Raw genomic sequence first — 13,486 nt, 5'->3', positions numbered from 1 at the left:
ACACGCCCGATTTGGTGTGCGGACGACTGAACGACAGGACGTTCAAACGACCCGTCGTTCGCAAAAGTCCAACGTGTGTATGGGCCTTGAGGGTTGACCTGATAAACCTGTATAAATCCATCAGAGGACAGTACAAAATTTGGCAGATGAGCTTTTTGTCTCTAGGCTTGTACAATAGATAAGGGGACTTGCCATCTAGGGCTCTACAAGGGTTCTGTACAATAAGAGTGGTTAAAATGTAGAATGTTTTACTACAGAAATTGACAATTGTATATCTGCATTTAAAGGGGACTTTGCATGCATTCCCTGCATTGAAAGACATCCACAGCTACAATGAATAGGCAATTCCCAAGGATTTGTCTAACTGCTACCTAGAGTCCGGAATAATTTTTTTCCTTCTTAAATATTAATTGGCCCAACCCTTGAGGGTTTTTTTTTGCCTTCCTCTGAATCAACTGGGAGATGTTATTGTAAAAACTTTCAGCTCCACGCTGTACTTTACATGCCACACGGTTATTGTCTGAAGATTTTGCATATTTTACCCCAAGATCAATACAGTAGCAACAGTTTCAACATTCCACTGTGATGATTTGCTCAGCTGCCTGTGCAGGCAGGCAGCTTTTTGACCATTGTGTAGGTTTGCATGCTGCAGGACTCTGGAAAGAAGAGCTTCTGTCAGTTTTGCAACTTGTGCTTGCTGAGGAATTTGCATACGTTGTCATGCAAATTGCCTGGCCACATTCATTGGAGGCGTGTACTATAAGTACTATGTGTTTCCCACAATGGTTGGCTGGTCATAAGGTGTCTTCCTGTGAAACACTCTGGAGAGTGTCAGCCATGCTCTTTGTTTGAAGATCAGCTTAGAGTAATTCCTGGAAACTGTGCTAGGCAGATTCCCTAGTGCAGTTAGGATTGTTTATCTGTTTTGTTTGTCTGTTGCGATTGTCCTGTCCCAACGGTGGTCGACAGGAAGTCGTTCTGATCTCTGTTCTTGGAGCATAGCTGGTGCAGCGGTTGCTACCAGCTATCTCTTCTGTTCTGCCTCTCTGGATCGCACTAGCATCCTGCGCTAGTGCTGTGGATCCTTCTGTTCTGTTACTCTGTCCCTGGATCGCACTCGCTTCGCGCTAGTGCTGTGGATCCTTCTGTTCTGCCTCTCTGGATCGCGCTGGCATCCTGCGCTGGTGCTGTGGATCCTTCTGTTCTGTTACTCTGTCCTTGGATCGCACTCGCTTCGCACTGGTGCTGTGGATCCTTCTGTTCTGCCTCTCTGGGTTGCGCTGGTCACTTTCGCTGGTGCTGTGGATCTTATCTCCCGCCTGTTCCTGTTTTCGTGTGTCTGTCTTGTCTGCTACGAGCGCTTGCTGAAGGCTCGGTGAGGAAACCGTTGAGCAAGCGCTCGCGTCCTCTGTTTCATGTTTGTCTGTCGATGGTTAGTTAGGCGTGCTTGTCTCTATTGTGCTTATCACGTGGAGACCGCGCATAACCGCGTGCACTGTTGCGAATGAGTGCAGTGTTCGCGGTTAGCTAGCGTTTGTTATTTTCCGCATCTCCTCATTGTATGATTTGCTGTGCCTTTGCTATCCTCGTATTCTGTTCTGATCTGCCTTGTGTCACTTCTGGCAATCGCCTTTCTTGCGGTTGCGTTTCTGTTTCGTATCTGCTGTTGTGTGTGTGCGTTCGCGGGGTGGCGACTAGATTGGCGCACACACATACAACCTGTCCCTTTGCTCGTTCTCATTCGCAATCGCTTCTCTTGCGTTCTGCGCTTCGTACAATTCCTGTCTGGCATTTGTGGAGGTACAGAGGATTGGTTCCTCTGCACTCCCCAGCGCCATCTACCGACAGGAATTTCCCTCTACGGGTGCGTAGCACCTTTTGCTGGGTGCCTGCAATTATACGCTTGTGGAGGATTTCCGCCGTATCAGCGCACGCGTTGTGCGCTGATCACGGAGAAAGTTCCACAAACGTTACATCCACATTATTCATCTGTCCAACGACTCCCTGCAAACGTCTCCTCTTGTCTTGTCTCTCTGCTCTTACAGGCTTTACTGCCTTAACTTAACATCATCTCTTCTTTTACAGAATAATTATTTTTTTAACTTTTTTTTTTTTTGTCAAAAAAATAAAAAAAAATTAACCCTAAACAATCAATGTTTTTTAACAAGAAAAGATTGCTAGCAATAACCAAATACTAACAGGATAATAATTATGACTGTTGTACTGTAGGATAAATAATTGTATACAGTATTTAGAAATTTGCCTACAGTGTGCAATGCTGTAATGGGTAAATGTAAGGAGATGTATTTTGAATTTTTTTTAATTACTTGCAGAAAATAGTGGAAGTAGTACATGTTAAAAATCACTAGTCCCTATAGGAATACAGTATATTAAGTATCTAAATAAATAGTTGACTTGTGATTTTAGGATATGCTGCACGCTGCATGCCAGTACAGACAAAATAAGGCCACGCTTTATAAAGGTGAACACATGAAAAAAGAGCCGGAGTATGTTCCTTGGACTGGTATGTGCAATATTGTCCTGATAAATTTCTCAATTCAGCTTTGTAGAAAAAAACTTTTAACCGGTTTCCTCTTTGACAGCTTCCAGTGGTCCTTTTGGCATCCGTACAGTCATTGTACGTCAGCACGGAATAATTCTGAAAAAACTCTACCCTCAGGCTGATTCCAGACTACGCTGTGAACTCATTGAACAGTTGGTGGCTTTATTAAATTATCTTTTCGATGATTATGTCACTCAGTTGAAATCTGTTGACGGACCATCCGATAAAGAAAGATTCCGCATTCTGGAGACAGAATATACACAGAAGAGATCAGAACTCCTTACTCCTTTTTGTAAGTGAAATTCTTCTTTCAAGCAACATGAAACCAGCTTCAATGGGGGGAAAAGGATTTATTATTGCACAGCTGATTAAACCTTTTTTTTTGTATTTGTGCCTTTAACAATTCTAGACTAAGCTTGTCAGGGAAGACACCAAGGTTGCCATTGAACCGGGATTTTAGTTTTAAAAAGGTTTTATTTTATAGATAAAGCATGCATATAGAAATGTCATAAATGCATATGCATGTAAAATTTCCATGTTTAATATGCAGAATTCTGAACAGATGGCAGTAACAAGGTTACTGTTGACGATAACAAACGCTAGCATGATGAATGATAGGAGGTGAATCTTTTGTTTTTCCATGTTTTTCAGTGACTCTGGGGCAGTATCAATGGGCCTGTATGCTTGCTGAAAAGTTTTGTGATTTTGACATTCTGGTGCAAATATGTGAAATTACTGATAATCAGACAAAGCTTCAGCGTTATTTGACTCAGTTTGCAGATCAGGTACGTATTATCTTGAATTCTCTCATCTATAATTTCAAAACATAGGGTTTTTTTGTTTGTTTTTTAAATTGAGTACAGAAACACTAGTTGTATTTTTTGTGGTATTATAAGGCAATTAATGTACATGTAGCAGTTGAAGAACTTAAGAAAGATGGCTGTTGGCCTGTTCTTTCTTCTTTTCAATCCACCTTACTCCAGAAAAAAAAATTGTTTGAATTTGCAGAAGTCCTCTGCAGAAGTGAATTGTTTATTGAAGACAAAGCAATACCTTCCTTGGACAGACAAATGATGAGCAATACTAGAAATCACTTTTGTGTGAATAGGAAGTGTTACAGATGAAAGGATAAGGAGACTCTGCACAAGCTCTAGAACATGTTCAGTGCATAGAGCAGACATCACTAGTAAGATGGTAGCTTGCCTGCAGGAGAATAAAAAATAACCATAGAAATCAGCTATGAGAGACATGTAGTCGTAGAAATCTACTCTGCTATATAATCATAGTAAGTTTGGTTGAAAAAAGTCATTCGTCCATCAAGTTCAGCCAGAAAAAAAAAAAAACATCCTGAACCTGCACATATCCCAGTTGATCCAGGGGAAGGTGAAAAACCTTACAAGGTCTGGACCACTTAGCCTTAATAGGGAAGAATTCTTTCCCAATTCCAGATGGCAGATAAATCACTGGCACAACTCTCCCGGGAATTACCTAGCAGTTATAGCCATGGATGCCCTTCAATGCAAGGAAAGCATTTTTAAAAAGAATAGGGGGGTTACTGGTCTATACAAATATAATGAAATGTGCACATGGTATTTTATTCAGAAAACATAGCATTTCAAGAGAAAGAAAACTATATTCATTATTGACCAGTCACTTAATCCTGGCAGATAGCTTTCCTTGGTCCATGGTTCTTTCTAGTGAAGTTAGCAAAAGGTTTTCTTTAGGTCTGAAATGCTGTAACCTAGCTTTAAAGTATTTGTTATACATCAAATGAATGTTTGTTTAAGCACCAATATATAATTTCCAATGGAATTATTAATTTTCTGTTTTCAATGCAGAACTTTTCAGATTTCTTGTTCCGCTGGTATTTGGAGAAAGGGAAACGTGGAAAGCTTTTGTCTCAACCAGTTTCCCAGCATGGGCATCTAGCTTCATTTTTGCAGGCCCACGAACATCTTAGTTGGTTACATGAAGTAAACAGCCAGGACTTTGAAAAGGTAAACAGATTTTAGAAAAGCATTGCCAGACTCAATTTATTGCATTATTTAAAACAATCAAATTTTGTGCCAAACTGATGGTCCTCTGGATTTTCCAGAAGCCTGTTACAGAGAATGGGGTTAAAATTCAGACCTGTGTGTGTTCTTAGCTTATCTGCCTCGTGATTTTTATTTTACATTAGACCAGGGGTGTCAAACTCAAATACAAAGTGGGCTGATATTGTACACTGGGACCTAGTCGCAGGCCAACCTCAATGTGTACTGGCCACCTTCCTCCCTTATAAAGTTCACTGTTGTCTAATGGCCCCCCTCCAACCCCTATACAGTTCCCTGGAGTCTAGAGAACCCCACTCTCCCCTATACAGTTCCCCGGTATCTAGTGCTTCTTCCCCCCCCCCCCCCCATATGGCTTCCCTGGTGTTCTAGGGCTTCACCTCCAATATAGCTTCCCTGGTGGTGTAGAGTGGGCCAAAAATAATGCAAAGTAGGTAACCCACTTGAGGGACAGATTTGGCCCATGGGCCGGAGTTTGACATGTATGACTTAGACAAACTATTTCTACCTCAGTTTAAAAAAACATGTTAATCAATAGTGTTCCTTTAATGGATCTCCAACAAATGACTTCTGCATAGGGATTTGTGCATGCTTGTGTTAATTCTATTCATGTGCTCTTTTTCTGTATTGCAGGCATACAGGACACTGCATACCCTGGCAAATATGGAGACCCGGTACTTTAGTAAGAAAAAGACACTACTGGCACTAAGTAAATTGGCTGCCTTAGCATCTGATTTCCAAGAAGATATATTGCAAGATAAAATTGAAGGTACCTTCTATTTTAAGAAAGCAATTTTATATTTAGCATATGTTACTGCAGGAAAACTCCTCAGACCTACTTTAGTGTTATTTGCAGTTAGTATGTGCTTGTATTATTTTAATGATTCTTTTAGATATCTGAACATTCAGTAGCATTATTAGTCTTTGCTATATTTAAAGGGGCACTATGGCTAAATTATGTTTATCCACTTCACCACTGAGGGGGTTTACCCCCTGACCACCAGAGCAATTTTCACCTTTCAGCGCTCCTTCCATTCATTCGTCTATAACTTTATCATTACTTATCACAATTAAACGATCTATATCTTGTTTTTTTCCACCACTAATTAGGCTTTCTTTAGGTGGGACATTATGCCAAGAATTATTTTATTCTAAATGTGTTTTAATGGGAAAATAGGAAAAATCTGGGAAAAAATGAATTATTTTTCAGTTTTCGGCCATTATAGTTTTTAATTAATGCATGCTACTGTAATTAAAACCCATGAAATGTATTTGCCCTTTTGTCCCGGTTATAAAACTGTTATAAAATTGTCCCTATCACAATGTTTGGCGCCAATATTTTATTTGGAAATAAAGGTGCATTTTTTTCAGTTTTGCGTCCATCCCTAATTACAAGCCCATAGTTTATAAAGTAACAGTGTTGTACCCTCCTAACATAAATATTTAAAAAGTTCAGTCCCTAAGGTAACTATTTATGTATTTTTTTTTTATTGTACATTTTTTTATTTATTTTTTAATTACAAAAAAAAAATTGGGAGTGTGGGAGGTAATGAGTTAATTTTTTGTGTAAAAGTAATTTATTTGTATGTGAAAAATGTGTAGGGTGTAGTTTACTATTTGGCCACAAGATGGCCACAGTAACTTTTTGTTTTAATGCGACCTCCAAGCGTCCTTCCGGAAGCTTGGAGGAAGTACTTGGAGGCTGGGTAAGATCACAATGATCGCGCTGCCCATCGGAGAGCAGCGGATGATTGCGGGGCTTAGATCAACGAACGGGAATGGATTTTCCCGTTCATTGATCTCCGGGCGAGCGGGCGGCGGCGTGTTTACTAGCGGCGGGCGGCATGTTTACGAGCGGGAGCGCGGACAGCGGCGGGAGTGCGCAAAGTATGGATTTCTCCGTCCCTGGGGGTTAAAGGATGGAAAAAGGGACGGAGAAATTCGTACGGGCGGGGGGAAAGTGGTTAAATTCTCATTTAATATAAAATATGTGCAATTATAGCAATGTGTAAGACTTGTATTATGGTTGAATAAAACTCTGTTTCAATATTGCTTTACCCTAAATCAGTGCTGGAGTCCCGTCGCCAGAGAAAGCTAAGCGATGCTGAACCAGCACATTCCATTCTGCAGGACGAGGCTGCCTTATCAGTCGTTTCATCTGAAGTTGTAATCTCCCCCTTTGATGTATGGGAGAGGTTTCACCCAACGTCTAACTGCACATTAGTGCTGTTACAGCTCCTCTGATCTGCCGTACGTCTCAGGACAATGACGTATGGCTCTAATGAAAAAAATGCTCCCCGCTGAGGCCCCCCTTCAGAGACACACGCCGTGATTTTAACTGCTTGCCGACCGAGTCACGCCGTTGGGCGAGGCCGCGGTGGCAGCTCCAGGACTGCCTAATGCCGATCGGCATAAGGTCCTTGGGGCTCGCAGTGCAGGAGATCGCGTGCAGGCTGCGCGCGCATCTCCTGTTGGTAGGCGGAGCTCCGTCTTCAGTCTCCAAGCGGCGATCGCCGCTCGGGAGACTGTTAGACGGCGAAACTGCCGTCCACTTACATTGTACAGCGCTGCGATCTGCAGCTGCGCTGTACTGGGGACGGCCGTGTGATACGGCTGTCCCCCTGGGGCACTAAAGACCGATCAGCTCTCATAGGCTGAAGCCTATGACAGCCGATCGCCGTGATTTACCGGCTGGGGGGGTGGGAGGGGGAAAAAAGAAAGAAATGGGCAGAATTAATTAAAAAAAAAATTAAACATAAATATTTGCAAAAAAATAAACACGAGGGGGGGAGGGGCGCAATAAGACCCCTCCAACAGAGAGCCCTGTTGGTGGGGAGAAAGGGGGGGGGGGGAGATCATTTGTGTGCTGTGTTTTGCGGCCCTGCAGCTTGGCTTTAAAGCTGCAGTGACCTATTTTGACAAAAGTAGCCTGGTCTTTAGGGGGGTTTAAGCCCATGGTCCTCAAGAGGTTAAGACAAAGCCTGCATACAGCGTGTTAAAATAACACAATTGGTTACAACATAGTACAGTGAAATCACCATAGAATTGTATGGGCAGCAAGTTATCATGCATAATTACGTAGTGAAAAGGGAAAGATCCGCTGCACCATATTGAGGAATATGAAAGCTGGGCATGCACATAGCTCACGTGTGGATCAGAGCCTTACAATCGCTCATTAGTCATAGCAATCATGCAGAATTGTTCTGCAACACAACTGAGAACTGTGAACTTGCTCTGAAGGTAAAGAATGATGATGTAAGAATGGTGTGCTCAAAGCAAATGTCAACCTAAAATAAACTTGAGATAATGAATTGTAAGTGTAGTATGAATAATAAATAGAACATTTGTAGCAAAGAATTGAGTTATAGAGCTTTATTTATAACATTGCATCAGACTGTAACAGTTGCAGTTTAGAATCCTTACTCTTTTAAGCTGTAAAACAAAGCAGAAACAATGAACCTTTGAACTTTCCTGCAGTAAAACCTTAAATTAAGCTGTCTCTCACTGTTCCTTGGCTGTTAAGGTGAACCCGAGGCAACATGTGACATGAAATAAACGTGTAGGTACAATACAAAAAGTATTAATAACCGGCTGTTTTACTTGTTTTATTTTGCTGCCTAAAAGCATTAATTTCTAGTCATAGAATTGACTGCTTATGTCTTGTCGGTAATATAGTAAACATCACTGATAAGAAAATTACAGCCATAAAAGTTTTCCTGGCAGAATACAACTTTTGAGGGCAGATGGAGATAAAATACATGAACTATTGACCGTTTTCTAACTGAGGGCACTTATTGGGCTGGAACTGAGCAGAGGCAACAAAACATTCAGTTTAAATTGGCCGACTAGTTAAGCTCTTTTGCATAGATAGCTCGTTTTTCAACTCCTCCTATACTGGAAAACAGAAAGGGACTTCACATAATTTCTTTGTAGAACTAGTATCATATGTGATTATTTTTTTTATCATGTCGCTTCAGATTCACTTTAAACTTTTTTTTTTTTTAACCACTGCATGTACTACTGTGAAATGTTTAAAATGGCTTACTATTTATCCAGAATTCGCACAAAAAGTAGATGAAGGTGGAGTATAGAGACGTTTGCTTGCGTGTACAGTGATGGTAGTGGCTGCAGCTCTCCTCCTTATCTGCCTTGATTCCATTTTGCTGCCTACCATTGTTTACTTCAGCCTTTTCTGCATCCCATGTGCCATGCTTCTGTCCATAAGCTACCAACACCTTTGGAGCCATTTGTTACACTGAAGTATAGTACAGATCTGTACCATGATACTACTCTCCAAACCATCTAAAAGAGATTTTTGGAGTCCTATTACTTTTAATTATAGTACAGCTTCCCCCAGAAGAGCGGTTTGGAATGATATGTCACACTTTTAAATATAGTACCGCTAAGTGCCTCCTTCCAACCTATCTATTGGAGCTGTTTGGATTAATCCACTATAGTTCAGCCATAAACCGCTGATAGCAACAACACACACTGACTCTCTTAATTGCTGAGACACTAATATACATTTTCTCTCCAAGGAGGGAGGGGGTGGTGGCTGGGTTGTGCCTAAAGAAGCTGAATATTACCTTCTCATTGGAAAAGAGAATCTGTGTTGAGACAGCTGTACATTCTTGGGGCTGCACTCAGCTCTGTGTTCAACTATAGTATAGCTCAGTGGCAGCTGGTATGTTTGTGTTTTTTTTTGTTTCTTTGTTTTTACGGATTGGATGTTGGAGTCTTTATGTGCCCCAAAACTACTAGCACTATGTTCTCTGTCTTAATAAGCTTACTATTACCTCCTGATTGGCCAGGAAATGGACATTTTTCTACATCTGCTCATAAATTCGTGAAAATCCCCACAAATTAAATATCCGCATCGGCACATTAAATGTGAAGTGATCACATAACCATGACAAACACTCGTTTAGAGTAGTTATACAGGAAAACATGCTGTTTTGCTAAAGCACAGACCAAAGCTGAATAGCTACAAAGCTATATAGCTGCAGCAGCGTCAAGCAGTTAGCTAAATTGGGAAGTAGAGAGAGGAGGAATTGGGGCTGCATCAAAGTTAGATTAGCCTAAAAACATTACCATGTACATCAGTGCGTAGATTTCTAGTTTGTGCAGTGTGATTGTCATGGATTTTATCATGTGCAGAGCCATGATCGTTTTGCATATGATATGCACCCAGGGCTGTGGAGGCGGAGCAATTTTGGGTACCTGGAGTCTGAGTCTGTGTTTTCATAAACTGAGGAGTCGGATGATTTTTGTACCAACTCACTTTGTTAGCCCTGTGTGCAACTTCATTGATAATCATTGGTTTGTCTTTATCATGTTATAGATTTGCTCAGTGTTGTCATTGATAGTGGGTACACGGTTTTTCTTCATGCTTGACAGACCGTTTTGTACTAATGGAGAACAGAGCAGCCATTTGTACAACCTGGGACCTAACAGGTAACAATTTAAACTTTACTGTTGTGTATCTCTTTTTTTAAGTTTTTTTTTTTTTTTTTTTTCCAAGAAATTGCAGACCAGGAACATTTTCTTCTTCATCAAGAAACCTTACCTAAACAGATTTTAGAGGATAGAAAACTGGATTTAAGCACCATGCCGGTGTTAACCCCATTGCAACTAATCAAGGTAGGTGTGTGTGAAAAGTGTATCTCAGCACTGGTAACTGAGGAAGGCCTGGAAGTTGGATACCCCATGATGACCAGTGAAATATATTCTTCCAGGACAGACTGGACTCTCTATTTGTATTATATACAGTGTTAACTGAATATTATGAGCTTTAAATGTCAACCCCCCAAAACAGAAGATTTGTATTTAAATATACCATAACCCCCTCCTTTTTTGCTTAACAAGATTCAGTTAGCAACAAATTGACTGGAAATGGGTTTTAACTTTATCTAGCCATGATGTGCCCACATTTTAAAATATTTAGTTTCCTGTTTCAATTATGATTGTAATATTCATTGATCAATATGTGGAGATTTGTCTCAGGGAGCTTCTCCATGCCAGTCACAGCCAGACCTCCCAGGCATCTAACCATTTCTCTGTGTTTGCACATGTAGGGACACTGCATTATTAACATGCAAAATAAAAAAAAACACTGCTGAGTAGCGGTACAAGTATTATTCAGTTGGTACAGTTTTTTTTTAATACAAATAGTTTCTTAGTTTTAATTGCAAAAAAAAACAATAGTTTGGAGATCGGCTTCTTTGCTAAGGCAGAAGCGGCCCAAGCATGGGGCATGACAAAGCCGACAGTGGTCATGATGCAATCAATATTCGACAAAATGAATGCTGGCCCAGATTTGTAACTTGAGGGAACATGTTGCCTTATTGTTATTTGGAAAATGTGCAATATTCTGATCTAAGATTTTAGAAGTGGTTGTTGTAGATACCAGAATATGCACTGTGTATCTTATTACTTTTTTCTGACTGTATTGTAGTTGGCTCCTAATTTGCTCTTTGTGAGAGGAGGACTTAAAAGAATACTATTAAACTCTAGCAATTTATCTCAACATTATAAATGATTGTATTAACAGGTGTAAGGGTAAATATTATTGCTGCAGGTAGTCCTTTTATTTTTAATTCCCCTATAGGCAGTGTCCCCTTATCAAACTGACAGCGACGGAGAAGTGGATTAATTCATTATGAGAGGGGATTCTGCTTTCCTATTGACACACAGTTAGAACTACGGGCTTCCCCACATAACAGCGGAGAGCACGTGACTCGCTGCAGTAAATTACTCTGAGGAGCGAGAGACTACTGCTCTCTCTCCTATTCTGCCCCGCAATCAAGTTTCTTCTACCCAATCTTGAAATCGCCTGCCTGCAGCCTTCCGTGGAAAGCTTTCCACAGAGACTGCCAGTGGCTGCGCCCATCCCCACTTTCGGCTCCTGCTTCGGGCTTTTCCGCCTCCCTCGTTTGCTGTTGCATAGCAACAGTAAACATTCAGTGTCACAGTGGCTCTTCTATCCCGAAGCAGGAGCCTATAGGGTAATTAAAAATAAAATGACTACCCACATCAATAATATTTACCCTGCCCGTCCTTACACCTGTTAATACAATCATTTATACTGTTGCGACAAATTGCCATAGTTTGATAGTATTCCTTTAATCTAAAGTTGTGTTAGAGTGGGGGTTGCCACTGATTTCTAGTTACAATCTTGTTTGGTTCACATACATTATTTGGCCATATCCACATGCATTACAAATTCTAACATTTTCTTCACCTTTCATTATAGCTAAAAGAGAAGGAAATTCCCTGCAATAGCAGCTGGCCACAGGTTTAAAAGTAGAATAGCTTGCATTTTTGGGTGTCATCTGCTGCTTATGTAGTGTTTAGGTGATTAGGGCCGCTCTAAGGCCAGGGATTGCTAAGTACAAAGCCTCACTTTTATAATTCAGGACCAGAGTATAAACAGGTGAAGTTTGTTTCCCACAGCATCGCAACTGGCTAATCACAGTGGTCATGTGATCAGAGACCACACTGATCTATAGTATTCATCTGTGAGTCTCGCAGTAGAAAGCTGCACTGTGGCCCTGGAGGAATATGCTCACTCCAGAGGGTTCAAGCACATACCGGTACATGTTCATCCCTAGTTGGAGTTCTTCCAACTTGGGCTTTGAGAACATTAATTTCCATTGCAGTGGTGGGAAGGAGAGAAGCACGGTGGCATTGTGGTTAGCACTCTTGCCTTGCAGCAATGCATCTCCAGTCCGAAACCCAGCCAGGGCAACATCTGCAAGGAGTTTGTATGCTCTCCGCGGGTCTACATGGGTTTCCTCCAGACACTTTGGAACTCCCTGCCACACTCAATCAGGACATCTCCATTCCTGGAAGTATTTAAAGGGAAGGTCCAAGGTATAAAAAAAATACCGTCAAAAGGACTGTACTGCACAGGCACAGTAGTTGTGCGCATGCGCAGTACCGCCTTTTCAAAGTCATCGAGTCCATGGAACGCAGCAGCAGCCGACCCGGAACCCGACCTGGAGAGTTCAGCTTTGCCAGTGCAGGAGACCGGGAGCCACCGGAGCTGCAGCGAGGGCACAGGACGGCTGCAAGGGGCTGGAGGAAGCCCCAGGTAAGTGGATCTTTATTATTAGTTTTTTTTGTACCTTGGATTTTTCCTTTAAGTCCAAACTGAAAAGCCACTTGTTAACCACTTCAGCCCGCAGGTGTTTTCACCTCTAGAACAGAAGCAATTTTCCCCTGTCAGTGCTCCTTCCATTCATTCGCCAATAATTTTATCACTACTTATCACACCTAAATGATCTATATCTTGTTTTTTCCGCCACCAATTGGGCTTTCTTTGGGTGGTACATTTTGCTAAGAATTATTTTTTCCTGAATGCATTTCACCAGGAATAATAAGAAAAAAATGAAAAAGATTCATTATTTCTCAGTTTTCGGCCATTATAGTTTTAAAATAAAATGTTCTACTGTAGATAAAATCCACACATTTTATTCACCAATTTCTCCCAGTTATTGCGACGTTTAAAATATTTCCCTAGTACAATATATGGCACAAATATTTTATTTGGAAATAAAGGTGCATTCTTTTCAGTTTTGCGTCCATCACTAATTACAAGCACATAAAGGCTCAAAATAATAGTAATATACCTTCACAATATACATATTAAAAAGCATAATCCCTAAGGTAACTATTTTTTTTTTTAATTAAAACTTTTTTTTAGTTGATGGGCAGGGTGGGGGGTCAATCAGTTTTTATTCAGTGTGTATTGTGTTTTTTTTTCTATTTCTACTTTAATTTTACTTTTTGGCCACTAGGTGGCACTAAGCACTCTCCTGGAAGATACTAGGAAGTGCGAGCACTGCCAGAGCTCAGTTTTTTTACAATTTGT

The 13,486-nt window shown here is 40.9% G+C and overlaps 1 protein-coding gene across 1 annotated transcript in view; it reads left to right on the top strand.

Moving 5' to 3' along the window:
* Window positions 1–13,486, top strand: part of NUP133 (nucleoporin 133) — a 175,379-nt gene that overhangs the window by 133,998 nt on the left and 27,895 nt on the right. Inside the window, exons 18-23 of the mRNA XM_068231837.1 lie at window positions 2,428–2,524; window positions 2,604–2,855; window positions 3,215–3,348; window positions 4,402–4,560; window positions 5,248–5,383; window positions 10,136–10,254. Coding sequence (XP_068087938.1) covers window positions 2,428–2,524; window positions 2,604–2,855; window positions 3,215–3,348; window positions 4,402–4,560; window positions 5,248–5,383; window positions 10,136–10,254 — 897 coding nt within the window. The remainder of the gene's footprint in view (window positions 1–2,427; window positions 2,525–2,603; window positions 2,856–3,214; window positions 3,349–4,401; window positions 4,561–5,247; window positions 5,384–10,135; window positions 10,255–13,486) is intronic.

Source organism: Hyperolius riggenbachi, chromosome 4 (genome assembly GCF_040937935.1).
Source record: "Hyperolius riggenbachi isolate aHypRig1 chromosome 4, aHypRig1.pri, whole genome shotgun sequence".
NCBI classification, from domain to species: Eukaryota; Metazoa; Chordata; class Amphibia; order Anura; family Hyperoliidae; genus Hyperolius; species Hyperolius riggenbachi.
The sequence above is the reverse complement of the archived record's forward strand: the minus strand, read 5'-3'. Positions and strand labels throughout refer to the sequence as shown.